This window comes from Zea mays, chromosome 9 (assembly GCF_902167145.1).
Source record: "Zea mays cultivar B73 chromosome 9, Zm-B73-REFERENCE-NAM-5.0, whole genome shotgun sequence".
NCBI lineage: Eukaryota > Viridiplantae > Streptophyta > Magnoliopsida > Poales > Poaceae > Zea > Zea mays.
The window spans coordinates 78,209,311-78,227,197 of record NC_050104.1 but is presented as its reverse complement, the minus strand read 5'-3'; the positions used below and the strand labels follow the sequence as shown (position 1 = coordinate 78,227,197).

The 17,887-nt window shown below is 43.9% G+C and overlaps 2 protein-coding genes across 2 annotated transcripts; both read left to right on the top strand.

Annotated features, from left to right (window-relative positions):
* The first annotated feature begins 551 nt into the window (after positions 1 to 551).
* Positions 552 to 5,582, top strand: LOC118473356 (ATP synthase protein MI25-like). The gene has a single exon (XM_035962590.1). The coding sequence runs from the start codon at positions 4,902 to 4,904 to the stop codon at positions 5,565 to 5,567; it is 666 nt and encodes a 221-aa protein (XP_035818483.1). The 5' UTR covers positions 552 to 4,901; the 3' UTR covers positions 5,568 to 5,582.
* A 6,373-nt stretch (positions 5,583 to 11,955) lies between these two features.
* On the top strand, positions 11,956 to 17,217 carry LOC118473355 (cytochrome c oxidase subunit 2-like). Its single transcript, XM_035962589.1, has 2 exons — positions 11,956 to 14,514; positions 15,308 to 17,217. The coding sequence occupies exons 1-2, from the start codon at positions 14,190 to 14,192 to the stop codon at positions 15,586 to 15,588; spliced, it is 606 nt and encodes a 201-aa protein (XP_035818482.1). The 5' UTR covers positions 11,956 to 14,189; the 3' UTR covers positions 15,589 to 17,217.
* Positions 17,218 to 17,887: the final 670 nt, after the last annotated feature.

Genomic DNA, 17,887 nt, shown 5'->3' with positions numbered 1-17,887 from the left:
TGATACAAGAAAAAGTTTAGAGGCCGAAGATACATTTCATGAAAAAGTACATTCTTCTATTTGCCTCGATGATGCATATTAAACAAATTATGTGCAACTGTAAACTCAGTATTGAAACAAACACAACAAACAATGTCACTCAGTTTACAAATAAAGAGCTCCTCATTCAATTTGGAGGTCCTCTAAAGAATCATATACTCTAAATTTTAGATAATATTATCGTCCTTTACTCCCCGCATTAACGTCTTCTAAACGGTCCTTTAAATTTAGAGGACGTTGTTCGATTCTCTATATATAGAGTTTCTCTACCCTCTCCTCTATCAATTTGAATACTTTAAACAACTGGTTTAATAAAACTAAAATATGTACAATACATTTTAGAGTATGACAAGTACATATGTATAAAAAATAAAAATGTCTTTAATATAGAGTTTTGCGTATAGAGAACATCATTTAGAGTACGTTGTTGAAAAAAAGGAGGATGAAATCTTTTAGAGTAGTTTGTAAAAGACAGATATATAGGATTGATATAAAGTACGTTGCTTCTTTTCTTATGCATATGCATGTGCCAGACTTTCTCTTTTAAGAAAAACCCTTTTTCTCTTTCTTTTCCTTCCTCCGAACAAGTCATCTTCCTCATCCGAATGAGAATTTACTGATTGCCAAACCACCTAATTATCTCTATGAAGGACGCATGCTCACACATAATGGGAATTGCATATCCTTGGGTTTTTTGGAGAAGAGTCGCAACTCGAAAGAGCCAAGAAGGGGAGAGAGAGGATGCGCTAAAATAAGGTAGACCGGACGGGAGAGAGAAGCGCCATACTCGCATTAGAGAATCAAGTCAGGAGAGGGAAGTAGACGACAATCATGAAATCGATATGCGGGAGAATACACAAAAGATAGGCAATATACTCCACCTAGTCGTTCTGTTTCGAAAGTAGGAGAAGCTATCACTTTCACTCAAGTCACTCTAAGTCTAAGGAAGGGTTATAGCCATATCTGTTTAAGGATCTGTCTTAAATGAGACCTAATCCCAGCCCCCTTTTGAACATACATTGTTGGATTCTTCTTCTAATGATTGGGAGAACCCACGCCACACTAATGAATGACCTCTTTAGATTAGAAGAAATAGAGGAACATGCGTCTTCGAACGATGCAGTCTCACTACGACCTGGAAATTCTCTTATTCCCCTATCCAAAAAGGGAGTCATGATGCCAATGAACCCCAACCCTGCCACACGCGAAACACACAGCGATCTAAATGCAAAGAAGATATGATATATATGGGCTTTTGGATTTTCAAAGAAAGCATGTTGTTGTTCTCCGAACTCTTCCCTCGAAGAACTTTCGATATTCGCGCGCCCTCATCCACGTCTTAAATATTGGAATAAACCAGCGCATTGATTTTCTATTTATCATAACTTGGGCTTACCACTGGGAATTCACCATTTCTCCATACAATACAGCTTTGAACTTCACTGAAATTACAAATCGATTCCTGGCTCGAGTAGAGTCTATGACATCAAATGAAAAGAGAATCCTAGGTTGTTTCATAGGCAAGACAATCAAAGCTCTTTTATTCTATGAATTATACCTCATTGGGTCTGAATCTGTTCTGTAGACTAGCCCCGTCAATCCTTTGCTAAATAGTCTTTCTTCAGTCGCCGATGTCACCTTTGGTACCGGAAATCCTATATGACCATCGTTGCTGCGAATGGTTCTCTTGGGGCGGCCCACCTAGAACTAACTCCCTTGAGTCCTTGACTACATGAAATGGGGGGTCTGACTGGCAGGAAAAGAATCGAATGGACGGAAGAGCACTGTAGCAGAGCATAGAGATCCGAAGCAATGCATTCAGCAAGATATCATGGATTGTCGCGAAAAGCTAGGATGGAAACTGGTTATTGGCTATGGCCCAAGCTATTGTCTTGCAGTGGAGGCGAAGCAAGCATACTCATCATTGAGGTCCCACCTGTCTTTGTTCTGCCTTCCTATATGCTTTTCACAGTCTCGTGAGGGAAGCTTGGCAAGCTAGCAAATGCTGGGTGGGGAGGAGATATCGGCGATCAAGAAACATATAGCCGGTTAGGTGTGACTTATGTGCAGAGTGCCTTAGTTCAATAAACTACAGCAGAAAAGCTCATTTCTTCCAGCATCATTTCTTCTGTAATTAGATTAGAATGGAAGCACAAAATTCACTGTGCTAGCATGGTACTGTCACAAATCAGTGCTGTGAATTTCTTTGTACTACGGAGTGGAGTGCTTTAATCCACTCGATTCCCTTGGGGAAGCAGAGGAGTATTCAGTGCAACTGTACCCGCAACCGAGCTATCTGAAATTGCTAACTCACCTCTGTCTCTTGATACGACTATTATTGAGGGGAGGGAGAGTCCATTCATTTGCCCATCCTGGATAACGGGTAGAGATCCTAGCGGTGAATAATAAGAAGCCTTTGGATTTCATCTAAGCTGTTGACTCCCAGTATGGGATGGGAAGACTGTGCCTATCTATGGCCTCTCTTTGTTAACGCCTTAACCTCGTTGCAGGTATTCCGTAAAATGAAGTCATCTATTATTAGGTAGCAATTCAGGAGCCTTTCCTGTACTTGAAGGCGGATTAGCAAGGGAATGAATCTGATGAAGCTGTTCCTCCGCTAGAATAAGGGGGGCATGATCGCTGATGCAGAAAATCTCTCCCGGGGTGAGACCCAATAACGAAAATCCATGAAGCAGTGAAAATATAGCCTGGTTAGAGTGCCCTCCCTCTCCTTTAATTTGTCATAGTTTGTTTGATTTATCAATGCGAAGAGTGAATCAAAAAATTGAACTAGTGCGCTAAGTACGTTGCTACAGACCGGAATGGAGAATGGCAATAGCATTTGGAAGGGAGTGTTTCTATTTCAATAATTAGACAACAGCCGTCAGTCAAAATACTGATATCCCCCTCGTTCACTTAAGTGGTAAGAAATGCTTTAGGTGAACATGCATGCAGCAATAATTATGTCTTATTCAATTGTTATTGATTCCTACTCCGTACTTGACTATGAGATAGAGGAAGGATCTTATAATTGCTTATATAAGCGAATTCAAAATTCTAAGACATAGGTTTCATTATGCGGGGCGTAGCGAAAGCATTCAACCTTCTAGGACTAAGCCTAAGGCCTATGGTCCCTCAAAAAAGAGAGATCAATCGTTCCTTACTTTACTGCAAGAAAGAACACATTGAAAGCTACAAGCCCTTACACCAGGGATGAAGTAGCTGCTTCGATAGGACCAGGGACACTACCAGACTGAGTTGAGTCTGACACTAGGGAACTTGGATTCATAGTACGTGCTCTACGCGATACACAGACAGATAGAATAGCCGGAGTACGGTAGGAATGGACTGCTGCCAAGCGAGTGGATTTATGAACGAGCCATTCATTTCATTTAAGTAGAACCGCCCCTTCTACGCCGCCTACTTACTTAATAATCAATTGCTCGAGCACTTATTTATCTTTATTTCAAGTAATTTACTGTCTGCTTCGACTGCCCTCAATTCATTGATTCGTATTGCTTTCACTACTCCTACTGATGACTTCGTGACTTTCCTCCTTCTAGGTGCTTCAAATCTACGTTATCAATACGGAAGAGGGCCACCTTACATGAAGCCCGCCCACCTTACGGGAATGGTAGTAGGGTTGTCGAACCGTCGTAGTGAGCGGGGTGTGTTGACAGCTTTCACACGGGCAGGACTACGTGTTAAAGTCGATGGCGAAGAAGAAGACAGGGCTTATCGGGAAGAGGGGGTAGTATGAGTAGGAGGTTTGATTGATTTCATTCCTGAGTCTTCTTTCTTGCATTTCATCGTTACTTGCGGTGCAATCTGGAAGTCTCAAAGCGAGAACTGATTTCACTTCTTCCACTGAATCCCAGGCTTGAGGGCTTCACCCATTTTATAACCCCGCGGTAAATTATTACTTTATCAGTTTCTGTGCTCATGAGAACTAACAATAGATCGTCACCAGCGTCTGCAAGTACACAAAGGAACTGCTGAGTTATGTAAAAGCCGGTTTCATCCCTTGGTCATTATGGGGCAGTGTCATAGTCTACACTGAGAACAGTGAATTTCATCTCAGGAACGAGATCTATAGTGGCAAGGCGGTAACCGCACAGCATAAAGAACTCCCTAAGAGCATGGAGTGAATATCCTACTCATCATCCTTGAATTAGTAGCCAGCCCAAGCATTGCTGTGTACTTTGCAATATCCGAATGTGGGTCCGTTCAGTTGGAACACGACTTCAAAGCCTTCTGACGAAGGTGGAGATAAGATTACCCGAATGATATAACGCGGATAAATAAAAGGAATGAAGTTGGGATCAGAAATTAGTTGCATTGGTGGTGTGGGTAACCAAAGCTGGGTGCGCGTAAAGATATTGGTAAGGACAATCTCATGCGTGGCATCTGATGCAGTGATAAGGAACTCATTTGAGGTGAGGAGATTTCCGAGTTGATCCAACTGTCCTATCTTTCAATTCGCTTATTGAATTTGTGGGCAAGGACGCATATCTTCAGCTGAGGAAATCTTCAGTGGGCTAAGAGATCCAGGGTTAATCCCTGATGTGGTCACATATAGAATATGAAAATATCAGGATGCTGCGGCGATTCCGCTAGAGCTTTTGAGCTGCATGAAGAAATGTCAAGTTGCTCCTCAGAAAATTAGTAGAATAGTTTCATTGGCCTTCGTCAATGGGACAAACGCTCCAGTGTATGCGTTACAGTTACTGGGAAGCTAGCATTTTTGCTTGTCATGGAATCAAGTCTATTTGTTCGAATGTTCTTTTTTTGGAAAAACCAACCACAAAAAAAGTCTCCCTTTCTCTTGGAGCAGAGCTTCATCATAAAAGTGGAGAGTCACAATGAGATTTAGTGGAATGGATATGAAGGGTATAAATATGCTATTTGCTGCTATTCCATCTATTTGTGCATCAAGTCCGAAGAAGATCTCAATCTATAATGAAGAAATGATAGTAGCTCGTTGTTTTATAGGCTTTCTCATATTAAGTCGGAAGAGTTTAGGTAAGACTTTCAAAGAAACTCTCGACGGGAGAATCGAGTCTATTCAGGAATCATTGCAGCAATTCTTCAATCCTAACGAAGTCATTCTGGAGGAATCCAATGAACAACAACGATTACTTAATCTACGGATCAGCTTGCGAATTTGCAGCACCGTAAAAGTAGTAGAATCATTACTAGCGGCACGCTGTGCGCCTAAGTGCGAAAAGACAGTGCAAGCTTTGTTATGCCGAAACCTAAATGTCAAGTCAGCAACACTTCTAAATGCCACTTCTTCCCGTCGCATCCGTCTTCAGGACGATATAGTCACAGGTTTTCACTTTTCAGTGAGTGAAAGATTAGTATCCGGGTCTACAACTTTGGTAGAAGCTTCTACCGTAGAACAAATTCGAGAGGCCTTCTTATTAGAACCCAGAGACCTAATTCGAGAAGGCTTTATAGTCCTCAGAAAGGTGAGGGTGGGGGGTATCCCCGGGAAGAGATCCTGTGGAGACGGGGTGGGCCTGTAGCTCAGCTCAGAGGATTAGAGCACGTGGCTACGAACCACGGTGTTGGGGGTTCGAATCCACTTCTGAGAAGGAAGTATTGGCTATGCACCCCTTCCCTTGACTAACTAAGTCTGCATATAAGGAGTGCAGAAATTCTATACTGTTCGTATCGCCGTGCAAATTATACGCAATTTGTTTCATTGTAAACCCTTGGCCCTTCCAATTCACGCCCGGAGGAGTATTACAATAGACGTTGAAACAACCCTGGAGCTTATCTGTAATTTGCTCCTTGAGCGTTTCTAACGTCAATAAAGTCCTCCAACTTATGATGCCAGTTTTCCGAAGCCGCGGCTTTTACCCGCTTTATAAGCGATGAGTAGGGCGATGCATAAAAAGTCATATTTCTTGGTGTAGGGATGGATCTCATAGGAAAAGAGATACCGAGGCCCACCAACCGTATACTTGATTTATGGTTTGGTGGGGAAAGAAGAGTGGGTATGGGGCTTCTTTCATGGTGCCATTCTTTACTTTACGTAATAAAAATCAGAGAGGGACTGAACACTTGTTTTGATCTACGAAGAGTTGAAAAACAATTGAATTGCCTTTATTTGATCTTAAAGAATCGGCATTGGCTTCAGTTCAGATCTTATGGGAAAAGGCGCGTAGCGAAGAAGTGTATGCTCAATAAACTGAAGAAGCATATATAAGAAAGAAGCCATCATCACTATGTTTACTCCTACCCAAGGAAGGAGGTCAGTCAAAGCAATGAAATGAAGAGGCCGTGACCTAATACCTATTTGTGTTCTCTTGGATAGTGGTCCAGTTTGAATAGTTGTATAGTTATTTGTAAACCCGGGGGCCCTGAAATTAGCCAAAACAACCCGGTGGGGTAAAGTCGTCAAGTGGACTATGGTTCACAATAATAGTGACTGACACGAGATGCGATGCCAAGTTAGAAGGTCAAAAGTGAGAAAGTTGGAGGGGAGATGCCATGATCCTAGGTGTAGATTGGCTTATCAGCCTATGGCCATTCCTTTAATACTTTTGAACGATGACTTAATGCTTCAAAGCCCTCCCCATATAGCACAGCCTTCGTAAGGCTTATCACACTCGGGCCTGTAACTGGAATCTGAGCATTTCTTGTTTGGGGTTCGCAAACCGACTTAAGTCTTTATTTTCTAATAGGCTTGGCCTTCGGGGGAACAAAGCCATTCCATGGAACCTGAGACTTTGATTCCAGCCTACTTCTACTTGAAAAGCTTCTTCGTCGACAAATTCTTAGACCCCGTTGTCCAGTTTTGAACGATGGGAAGTAGAAATATCTTTCCCACATTAGCGATTTGAGCAACCTCCGTTGAAAGCTTTCTTTGCCCCGCCAAAGGAAAGGGCATTTGTCATCCTTGGTCTTCGTTCAGGCAAGTCTAATCACACAAGTGAGATAGAAACACTGATTCGGGAGTATCAACTAATTTCATTTAAATGGCTGGGAAAGAAATCAACTAATTGGTTGGTAGCCCGCTTGGTACTAAGAGGTTCCTTGCCCTTCTTCCATTTGGTAAAGTGATATTTTTAGGATTTGCTGGCAGGGAAGTATGTTTGTAGGTCAAAGTTGGAATTAGAATCGGGGAACTCGGTAAAGTAGCTTTCATAGCTTTCACATATTTGTGAGCCCTATGGGTAGATAGAAGAAGGTACCCGACATCATCCACCTTACGTTGAGACAGAAGAGAAAGAAGTTTATTCCCTCGCTAGCAAGCTTCTTTTCTTCTACTACCTGATGATTGAATTGGACTTCCTTCCCCACAGAACCCAAGATGGTTGACTACTAGGCTCACAACTCTACGCAAAGGTAGGCTCGATGAAGAAAGCGCAGGGTTACTTTCTTGCCTGAGGAAGTAGTTAGAAGTACTTTCTTATTAATCTGCTTGATGTACATAAATCGATGGTTAAGGCGCGCAGCGGTAAGGTTCCCACCGAATCAAGAATTCGGCAATTGAGGAGCTCGATTAGTCATACTCACCACCACCAGCTCTAGGCCCATCTTTTATATCTATACCGGAAAAGCGCTTCGCTTGATAACGGCATTCATAAATGAAAGGGAACTTCTACTCAGGCAGGCCCATTGGTTTAGTCAAGCCATCCCGTTGAAAAAATCCTCTGTTTTCTATCAGAGAAGTCTAACTATTCCACTTGGCTTAAGAGAGATAGATACCGATACGCCCTCTTTTGCGCCAACAAGTCCCCGTGACGATAGTAGTCTTTATTCAGAAGGGCAGGGTGAGATAGGTAGCCACACCTATGTATGATCAAGCTAAAGTATACATCATGGCTGTATCTGCCAGAGCGCCCTTCTTATGCCAATTAGCAGGTTTGTTACAAATCATGGGAACAAATATAAAATACAAGACTCTGATCTACTCAAAGGTCAGATGGGTTGGTTGAATTTCTTCATAAAGAGTAGGCTTCTATGCCGCTATCTATGCCACAAGGCTATCCGAAGCGAGCCATAAGAGAGCCTTGTCCTAGTATTAGGAGCGATGGAGCTTTTCCAGTGAAAGGAATACATAGCGAGTCACGGGAATAATAGAAAAGCACTCTTCGGGGGCTCACTCTCGCCTCTATTACATAACCTTTCCCCGGTATACTCCCCCTTCGAGATGGTCACTCAACCTATTGAAGAGCCTGGCATGGAAGACCATCTTTAAGAGAGAAAGTTCCTTGCCAAGAGCAATCCAAGGCCCTCTCAACCCAAGACAAGAGGTCTTGAGTCCATATGGTTACCACCTAAAGCGGATACCGTAAAATCGAGGTAGAAATCTCTAGACCTTCCCCCCAGGCGTATAAACGGTTATTGAAAAAACGGAACGATGTTGCTTTGCATGGGAAGCTGCCACCTGTCTGTAATAGGAACCGAGTCGCTAAAGGAGTTTCATCAGCATCGAGTTATTGAGCCCACGGAACGGGGAGTGTTAACGAGTCACTAACCCGTAGTGCTTCCTAAACCTCGCGATTCGACCGTTGGAGCTGAGTCAATCTTGCCAAATTGGCAAATGTCTGGGTCTGTCCTATAGAATAGCTCATGGAACTTGCTTTCCAGATCGTACCAACTGTTAATAGAGTTTGGAGAGATGCTCATATACCAGGGGAAGGCCGATTTAGTAAGAGAGTTGGCAAAGAGCCAAAGCTTGAGGCAGTCCTTGGACCTAGCTTCCCCGCACTGGACCGAGAACCGAGCTATATGCTCAATAGTCGATCGACTTATTCTCCTCACCGGAAAAGAGAACAAACTCTGGCACCTTGGAAACTGAGGAACTCGGTCGATCCAATCAGGGTATGCTTTCCTAGCCGTCGGCCTCAGATGGACGAGACAAAGAACGCAACTCAGGGGGCGAAGGTGGAGGTCCGGGCAAGGCTAGAGCCAAGCAGAGGGATGGAGTAGGGGACGGTTGGTGAAAGTAGGAACGAGCGGAATAAACGAACGGAATACTCACTCTGTTCTACTCCCCCAGTAGAGCTATATGTAACGAGTCAGACAGACTTTTTACTTGTAGCAAGCGATAAAACGGCTGCACAGTTCTACTGTGCCGAGATAAGAAACGAAAGTGCAACGGCTTTCGAGTAATAAAGAACCTACTTTGCCAGCCTTGAGAAGGGAATGACCCTAGAGCCCAAGCAAACCATCTACGCAAGGCCGAAAACCCGCCAATCAAACCGCTAAAGCAAATGGGCAAGAAGGTTGAGCTGATGTAAATAGTAAAGGTCGGAAGCTCTAGCTTATGAAGACTCATGTTTTGTCTTGCCTGTGTCAGCTTCCATCTCCCGATGTTGCTACTCGTATCCATTCCTCCGTCTATAAACGACGTAAAAAAGAAGTACCATTCTTTCTCAATACTAGATTCCCTTATCCAGTGCAAGATGAAGGGATTTAGTGCTCGGAGGGCAGAACCTGTCTGTCAATTGGGCCCGATCTAGCTAATAAGAAGCATCAATAGAATGGAGTGGAGAACGCATAGACTCACATCCCCAGCCTTACAGTAGACAAGGTTGTCGGATCCACGGCTCTGCTATTGGAAGCACTACAACGGATATCATACTTCATGGGCGAGGGGAGGATGAGTATGACAGGCCGATACCAACTAGAATTCAAATCTGTATGCCAAGAGTTTGATCAACTTATTCAGGTGGCCAGATAGAAGTTTTTAGAGAAAATGGAGCCGGGTTTCCCTTTTTCCCAAGGGGAGACTGTGCCTATGGCCTCTCTTTCTTAACGCTTACCAGGGTCTTGACTATCTCATCGAAGAGTGGTCTAGTCATGCCTCGGATTCTTGCTTCAGCAGGAAAGAGTGGCAGAACTGACTCACAAGCAGGCGGACAAGCGTCGTTCTGAAAACACCATTCTCGAATCCATCCTTGCAATACTCAAGCCAAGCTAACAACCCTGCCGCAAGAAATTCCTAAAGAGGGTCTTTGTTACTTATGGATGCAAGAGAAATGGAACCAATTTCCTCCTAGAAACCAAACTACTTACTAACCGCCAATACGGACAGCTAAGAACTATGGTGATACGTCCACAACATCTCGATAAGTGCCAGGTCATCTTCTGTGGGGAACTGCCCACAATGAAGTTCCCGCAGCAAGTGCCGGATTTGTTTAAAGGATTTTGGAACCCTATTTTTCCTAACATAAGAAACCCAGCATAGTCCCACTAGAAAGGATTATTATTGATTCCACTTACGGGTCTTTACCAGGGCAGCACATAAGAAGCAAGATCCGTCTGTATCTTTTTCCTTGGTTGGATCGATTTCTGGAACATGGTCAACTGACATGCGCAGCCAAGAATCTCTTTTCTATCCACCCACGAGCCAATCAAAGCGAGAAACGAGGGAAAACACCTTTCCTCTGCTCATTCGAAATTGGATTCTCGATTTATCTGCCACTCCTTTCGCCCGGATGTGGCGGGAGTTTGAAATTGACCAATTTAGATCTCCTTTTTCTCTGTACTTTACAATGATTTGTGTAACAAGTCGCTGAATCCGCTCTTTAATACTGGGTTATCACCGACCTCACCACTGGGTGTGCAATAGATTTATTGGAGTGGAATCAATAGGAAGACAAGGCTTTCAAATATGGAAGAAGTGGGCTGGGCGGTAGAACACCATCTGAACTAATTGGCATACCTTGCTTCTGAAGAGCTAACCAAGGTTTATGGCATCGTGAACGATAAGCGAGGATCTAGGAAGCTTATCCAGGGGTTCCTTAGACGGAGGCAACTTAAGTCTCTGATCATTTAGGCGTAGATATTTCACAATTCGCTTTTGACAATGGATTGTGGATTACCGGGAAAACTAAGACATTTACATCATCTCCCTTAACAGAAGAAATAGAAGCTCGAGGTATCGACAGAGCTGAGCAAAAGCACCAGTGCGTATGGTCCACGTGACTGATGGATGTGCAAAGCTCCGGAATCTCCTACGGGGATGATGATCTCGTACTAGGATGATGCGCTTTGTTTGCATTCCCTTCGACAGAAAGAGATAGCAACAATTCGGGCTAACAAAGGGACTAGAACCGACTTCTTCTTCTTTGATCTTACCTATGATAAATGAGAATCCGCTGTCTTGTTTGGTTGAGGATGAAGCAGATCGGAAATAATAGTATTTCAATGGAAATCCTGTTACTACTTTACTTTCACTTCACTTTTCATGGCGAGATAGACTTGACTCTCCATCTTCAAGTGGTCTTGGCCGATAGGCGTTGTTGTGGCGAAACGGCATATATCTCCTTCGGTTAGCTAGCTACCTGACGTGATAAGGCTACTAGTTCCCTTCACTCGTGCCTACGGCGCACTTACCCATAGCTATTGCATGCAAGCTCAATCTTCTATCTCGCATTGCTACACGCTCGAAACCGCCAATTCGCTCGTATTGCTAACGCAACCTATAGAGTTTGGGGAGTGCGGCGCGGGGAGTATGATGGACGAAGGAGTGAGAACGACTGACGATAGAGCAGGGGGGCTAGCCTGAATTCCTTCTCCTTTCAGGAGAGCATACCTTTATTTTATTCTATTCCTTCAACGAACAATGTACTGAAATGCCTTTTTTCCCCATCCCGCAAAACCGCTTCTTCTGGCAAAAGCCACTTTGGGCACGTCCCACCGGAATTGCATTGCCTGGACTTAGGCTGCTTTCAGCCAGACTGGCTAAAAAGTGCCATAGCTCCAGTGATCCCTCTCCTGTGCTAAGTCTTTGTCTCAATGACTGCGAGATTGCTAAACAATGACTCAATAGAATGCTAATTGATGAGGCCTATCCTTCCCCTATTTCTATTCTGGTAACCCTTCTTTAGAGCGGAGCAAACTCCACGGAAATCCGCTTACCGAGGAAAGAGAAGTAGCGGGAAGGGTGCCCAGCAGTCACTCATATCATGGGATGCACTGGCCACTCCACCTCATTGGCAAGGATGGTTCAACCAGCCATCAAGCAATCGTTTCTATTCTCGATCCAATAAACGGCAGTAAGATGAATGAAACCTTTGTCACTCACAAACCAGAGACCTTTCCAGCTTTCCTAACAGAGGGGAGCACCGGCCCGGTGGAAAAGCAAGAGAAAAATCGACTTCTTCAAAAGGAGACCACTATCTTCGGCAAATCAAATATAGATCGAGTCATGAAGCAGGCTCACTACCTGGAAAGCGTAGATCGGCACCGGCAACTCAAATGAATATCCCCTCCCCTGTGGGATCGAGTTTCTAGGGCTTGCTTGACTTGAGGAAACCACTATCTATGACGACTCAACCGACAAGCTCACTTGCTTTCGATCGAGATGGATTTCCAGGGCAGGGCCTATTCCCTTAACTTACAAGAAAATGCGTATTACAATGATGTGATGATTTAGGTTCTCTGGCGTATTGTGCATGCCATGATTGAGGAATCAACGATCCATCGAGGCGAGGCTATCTATATAGTACTGGAATAGGGGCAAGCCCGGCACACTTAAAGCCATTCCAACAATCTTATTCGTCGTAAGCCCTTCTAGCAGGAGCTGAGTAAAGGTCCGCTCAAGGCCATGGAAAGGCAGATAGTACTTGATACAGGACGAGCCCAGTCTCTATCTAGTACGATATTCTGGTATGTTTCACTGAATTGGCATTTCTAGATACCAAACAAGTAAAAAACAGCAAGTTAGTTAGCTCAGTTGGCATAGGCGAAAAAAAGAAAAGGAATCAACGATAAATCAGGGAAAGAGCCGCAAGCGCGATATCATCTCTATATAGGAAAAATGGATTTTTCTTATTTTATAAAGTTATGGGACCCTGGCTTTAAAATCTTTCTTTTTTCTCGGCTCGAAAGAGAAAAATCAAAGTCAGGTAGCCGACGAAAACCGAAATAGCACAGATACAAAGTAAAGAAAGTATACACGCGATAATAGATAGATATATATTATATATAATGTTAGAAGGAGCTAAATCAATAGGTGCCGGAGCTGAACTCGTATTCAGAGATGGAGGAAATCAAGTCTCATGTTGCTCCTCAGAAAATGCGTATAGTATATAGTAATAGTAATAGTAATAGTAATAGTAATAGTAATCTCATTGGCCCACTAGATAAGGATGGGACAAACGCTCTAGTGTATGCGAAACGAGCATTGCGTTTTGTCCGAGAAGTTCGTGAAAGAGTGCTCGTTACATCAAAAGAGATGGCGATGATCTGTCAAATCGACATTGTGTCGGTGTTCAGTCTCCCGCTCCTGTTCTCAACTATACTATGGCTTTCGTTACTATACTATGGCTTTCGTTGGGTAGAGCACGGGAGAATAAAGTCTATAGTGTATGCGTTACTGTACTGGGAAGCTAGCATTTTTGCTTGTCATGGAATCAAGTCTATTTGTTCGAATGTTCTTTTTTTCGTTTCGTTGGAAAAACCAACGCCGACGATTCGTCAAGAATGGATCAGTCTAGTCTCCTTTCTCTTTTGGGAGCAGAGCTGAAAAAGATGGAATTGTCAAGTACGATGATATTTTTATTAACGGATAGAAAAATGCTATTATCAAGTAGTAAACCCATTATGATTGCAACTCGTGGGATGCCTGGAATCCCACTAAATCGAGAATCGGAATCGGTGGAGGATGTGCATAGGGTACTCCGAGCCCTCCCCTTATTTAGAGAAATGGAAGGTATCTTGCGTGAGAGGAACCTGAATCTCCCGTCAGTACAGGAAATAAGCGCTTTCCGTGTGAATCTATTCTCTGGTATCCGGCGTGAGAGTGCGATTGCGGACTACGACGCTTTTTGGCGCTCCTTACTCGAGGAGATTCACACACCTCAGGGACGTAGTTGTTTTGGTCAGAGAATACAAGATCTGCACGCCCGAATGTCTGCCGAGGGCAACTGGGACTACTTGATTGCCCAACAAGGCAGAGGGTATTTTGGTAACCTACCTAATCTCAACAGCCCGTTGGATCAATATCAATTTGGAATTCACCCAATTCTGGATCTGAATATTGGTGAGTACTATGTCTCATTCACAAATCTATCCTTGTCTATGCTACTCACTCTCGGTTTGGTCCTACTTCTGGTGCTGCCAATGATTCTTCGTTCATTAGAATGTCGATTCCTCACAATCGCTCTTTGTGATGCTGCGGAACCATGGCAATTAGGATCTCAAGACGCAGCAACACTATGATGCAAGGAATCATTGACTTACATCACGATATCTTTTTCTTCCTCATTCTGATTTTGGTTTTCGTATCACGGATGTTGGTTCGCGCTTTATGGCATTTCAACGAGCAAACTAATCCAATCCCGCAAAGGATTGTTCATGGAACTACTATCGAAATTATTCGGACCATTTTTCCTAGTGTCATTCCATTGTTCATTGCTATACCATCGTTTGCTCTGTTATACTCAATGGACGGGGTATTAGTAGATCCAGCCATTACTATCAAAGCTATTGGACATCAATGGTATCGGAGTGCGCCTCTTAACGAGGGTGATTTAAGTGCAACGAAATGTACCGGTGGTTCGCGAAGCATCTGGCTTACCGGTCATCTCCCATTCCCGTCGTCGAGAGACTAAAAGAACTATAGCATGCCAGAAACGGGGAGTTGAGGTGGTTAGACCTATACCCCGAAATGCTCCCAGCATAGGAGCCTATGGTTCCATTCTTGTTATTGCTGGAGGTACACATACCTCTTCTCGGTGTGGTGGAGCGATATACGAAAAATAGATGCTAAGCCCGCAATGTCCGATAACGGGGCTTCAGTAGTGAATCTATCGGCACCACAGCAGTGGCATACAACTTTGGACCTAAGGGCCGGCCCCGTTACCTTTCGGAATGGGGGATCCCCGTTGGCAACAACCACGGTAGTAGTTGCGGAACTACTGGGCCAAGAGAGGACAACCTGTTGTTCCTGCTCCTCCTTCTTCGCTTCGGGGACGGAGGTCCTACGGTAGGTAAGAGCACGCACAAGCACTTGGCCGAAGGGGACCAGCGCTTCTACTCCTCCACCGAGGAGCCGTTCTTGCGAGAAGCAAGGGATGTCGTGAACGGTGGGAGGTCAAAGAAAGAGAATTGACCTCTGAATACAGTGATCCTATGATCTAGATAGACTCCGTCCTTTTTTTTAGATAAGGGTGACTCAAGAGGGGGGAGAACTACCTAACTAAAGAAGAATAGCGCTCTTTAAAAATAAGAGTAGGCGTGGAGAGCTTTTTGCGGGGAAACTTGCAAGTCAAGTTTGGGGGGAGGCGGGCGTCGACCCAACCTTATGAGTATTCGGACTATAACAGTTCCGATGAACAGTCACTCACTTTTGACAGTTATACGATTCCAGAAGATGATCCAGAATTGGGTCAATCACGTTTATTAGAAGTTGACAATAGAGTGGTTGTACCAGCCAAAACTCATCTACGTATGATTGTAACACCCGCTGATGTACCTCATAGTTGGGCTGTACCTTCCTCAGGTGTCAAATGTGATGCTGTACCTGGTCGTTCAAATCTTACCTCCATCTCGGTACAACGAGAAGGAGTTTACTATGGTTAGTGCAGTGAGATTTGTGGAACTAATCATGCCTTTACGCCTATCGTCGTAGAAGCAGTGACTTTGAAAGATTATGCGGATTGGGTATCCAATCAATTAATCCTCCAAACCAACTAAACCGGGGAAGCTGAAGCGGAAATGCAATTCTCGGGTGAGGGAAGGCTTCGCTCGCTCGCTCAAAAAGCTCTAACGCTCGTTTACGAGTGGAGTGCATAAGCCCTTATTGAAGTAGGGCGAGGCCTTACTACACGAGCTCGTAAGTAAAGCACGGAACGAGCCTTGTCTACGAAGCTTCGCTTCATCATCTTGCTTGCTTCTGCCGAAGCTTAACGCACTATAACATAGGCATGCATGATGGTATGGTAGGAAGACTCCTTTTAAGGCCGACCACTACATAGGAGCGATAGGAAGCCAAGCCGTCAAAAGGAAAGGCGAGCAGCCCTTATTGCAATAGCAAACGGCCTACTTATAGCCCTATTTATACCCTTTATCGGGGACGGGCCTTACAAGCTCAATAAATTGCAATTCTTCACCTTTTCCTCAGACAGTGGGAATGAATTTTCTTACTTGATTGACATTGACAGATATGTGTACCACACCGAACAAGCAATATGTCATATGCTTGATGTACCAGCCAAGCCAGCTCTTTTTTTCTCCGTTCCCTTATCCTTCTAAAGTAAAAATAAAATGCAAGAGAGTTTGTATTTGCAAATGAAAATGAATATGGATCTAAAAAAAATTATATAATCAATCAATAAATAATAATTGGAATAATATAAAAAATATCCTTCGCGTATTCGTTTAGAATCTTGTTGACCCTACTCGCTTACTCCTATTTTCCTGCTTTCTTTTTCGACAGAATTCATTCTATTCTAACTTTCTTGAAAGAATGGGGTTCTGGGCTCACCCTCTCTTCCTTTTTGAGAAAGATGGGCTGCCCTGGGAGTCTCGCCTTGGTGATTCTTTCTCTCTTGGGGGTCTTCTTCGGTAGCGAATCCGCTCTCATAAATTGGATGAATTCTTCTGGGTCGGCTTCGGGATCCGCCTCTGAGAGTTGGCAAAAGTACCTCAACTTATCGGAGTCGGAGGAAAATGCCGCGTCCGAACCATCCACAAGCCACACCCCGCCGAACCCTGAACCTGAAGCACCATCCATTTCGTTCTTGCGAGAACGAATCAAAAATGTTATTCGCTCATGCCAGCGTATACGAAAATAAAAAATCCTAAAAAGGATTAACGAAGATCTTCACCTTGAAACGGCGAGCGCCGAGAAGCGGGTAAAAATCGCCCAGGTCCTCGATAACATGAACTGGAAAAGGGTTTTCTTTTATACCTATACGGGGGAACCTAAGATAAAGCCCATATCGACTTAACGGTCCACGATTGGGATCGCGCACGAAAAGGCTAAACACAGCCTTTTTCTTGTCCTCGGGACAGCGGGCTAGTCCCGTGCCTGTTTTTTTGAGTTGGGGTACACAATCTTCCTTGTGACTGCCAAACCAGATTTCCGTTTTTAGGGAGAAGGTGTAGTCTTTTTGAACGGTGGTATCGTCAAGAAGAACGAGGCCCGCCCCATTTCTGGGGCGGGGGGAAGGAGAAGTGGGACTGTGGGTCTCCTTTCATTTCATACAACCTGATGGATTCGATGCTTCTTTTTGGCTACCTTTTATATGACTCTGACTATTGCTGTTAATAGATACCTGCTTGCTTCTTGCTTACTGGCAACCTTTATAAGATCTCCACCTTCAAGCTTGAGTACAAGCAGCTCTTTAAAAAAGGGGAATTCCGGTCCCTCCCTATCCTTCATGTGCTCTTTCAAGATCACCCTCGACAGCGCAGTTAGGTCTTAGAGAAGGAACTGATTTACCTAAGTCTAAGTAAGTAGCCAACTTCCGATAATCATTCCTAGCTTTGCGCTAGATTCAGTATGGTGATACACATTTTAGAAATAACAAGGGATAATAGCTCTTCTTAAGAGAATGGCTGCTTTGGGGGAGTTCTCTTTCCCTCTAACCTCTAACTCGAAATTGAATAAGAGAAGACAAAGCTACGCATTCACTCGTAGCACTCGTTAGGCCCCCCATGAATATGCATGGAGCCATGCGCATGATTCCAAGAGCGAGGCGAAACTAAATAAGAATAACCAGTAATGTCACGAATGAATGAAGCAAGCACTTTTAGATGGTATCGATCAGAGCCAATCCACCCTGTTCTTTCCTGATTATCGTCACTTAAATGAAATCCCACTAGCTGAAATAGAATCCGTCAAGTAAGAGATAAGCCAGAGATCCAGATCATTAGA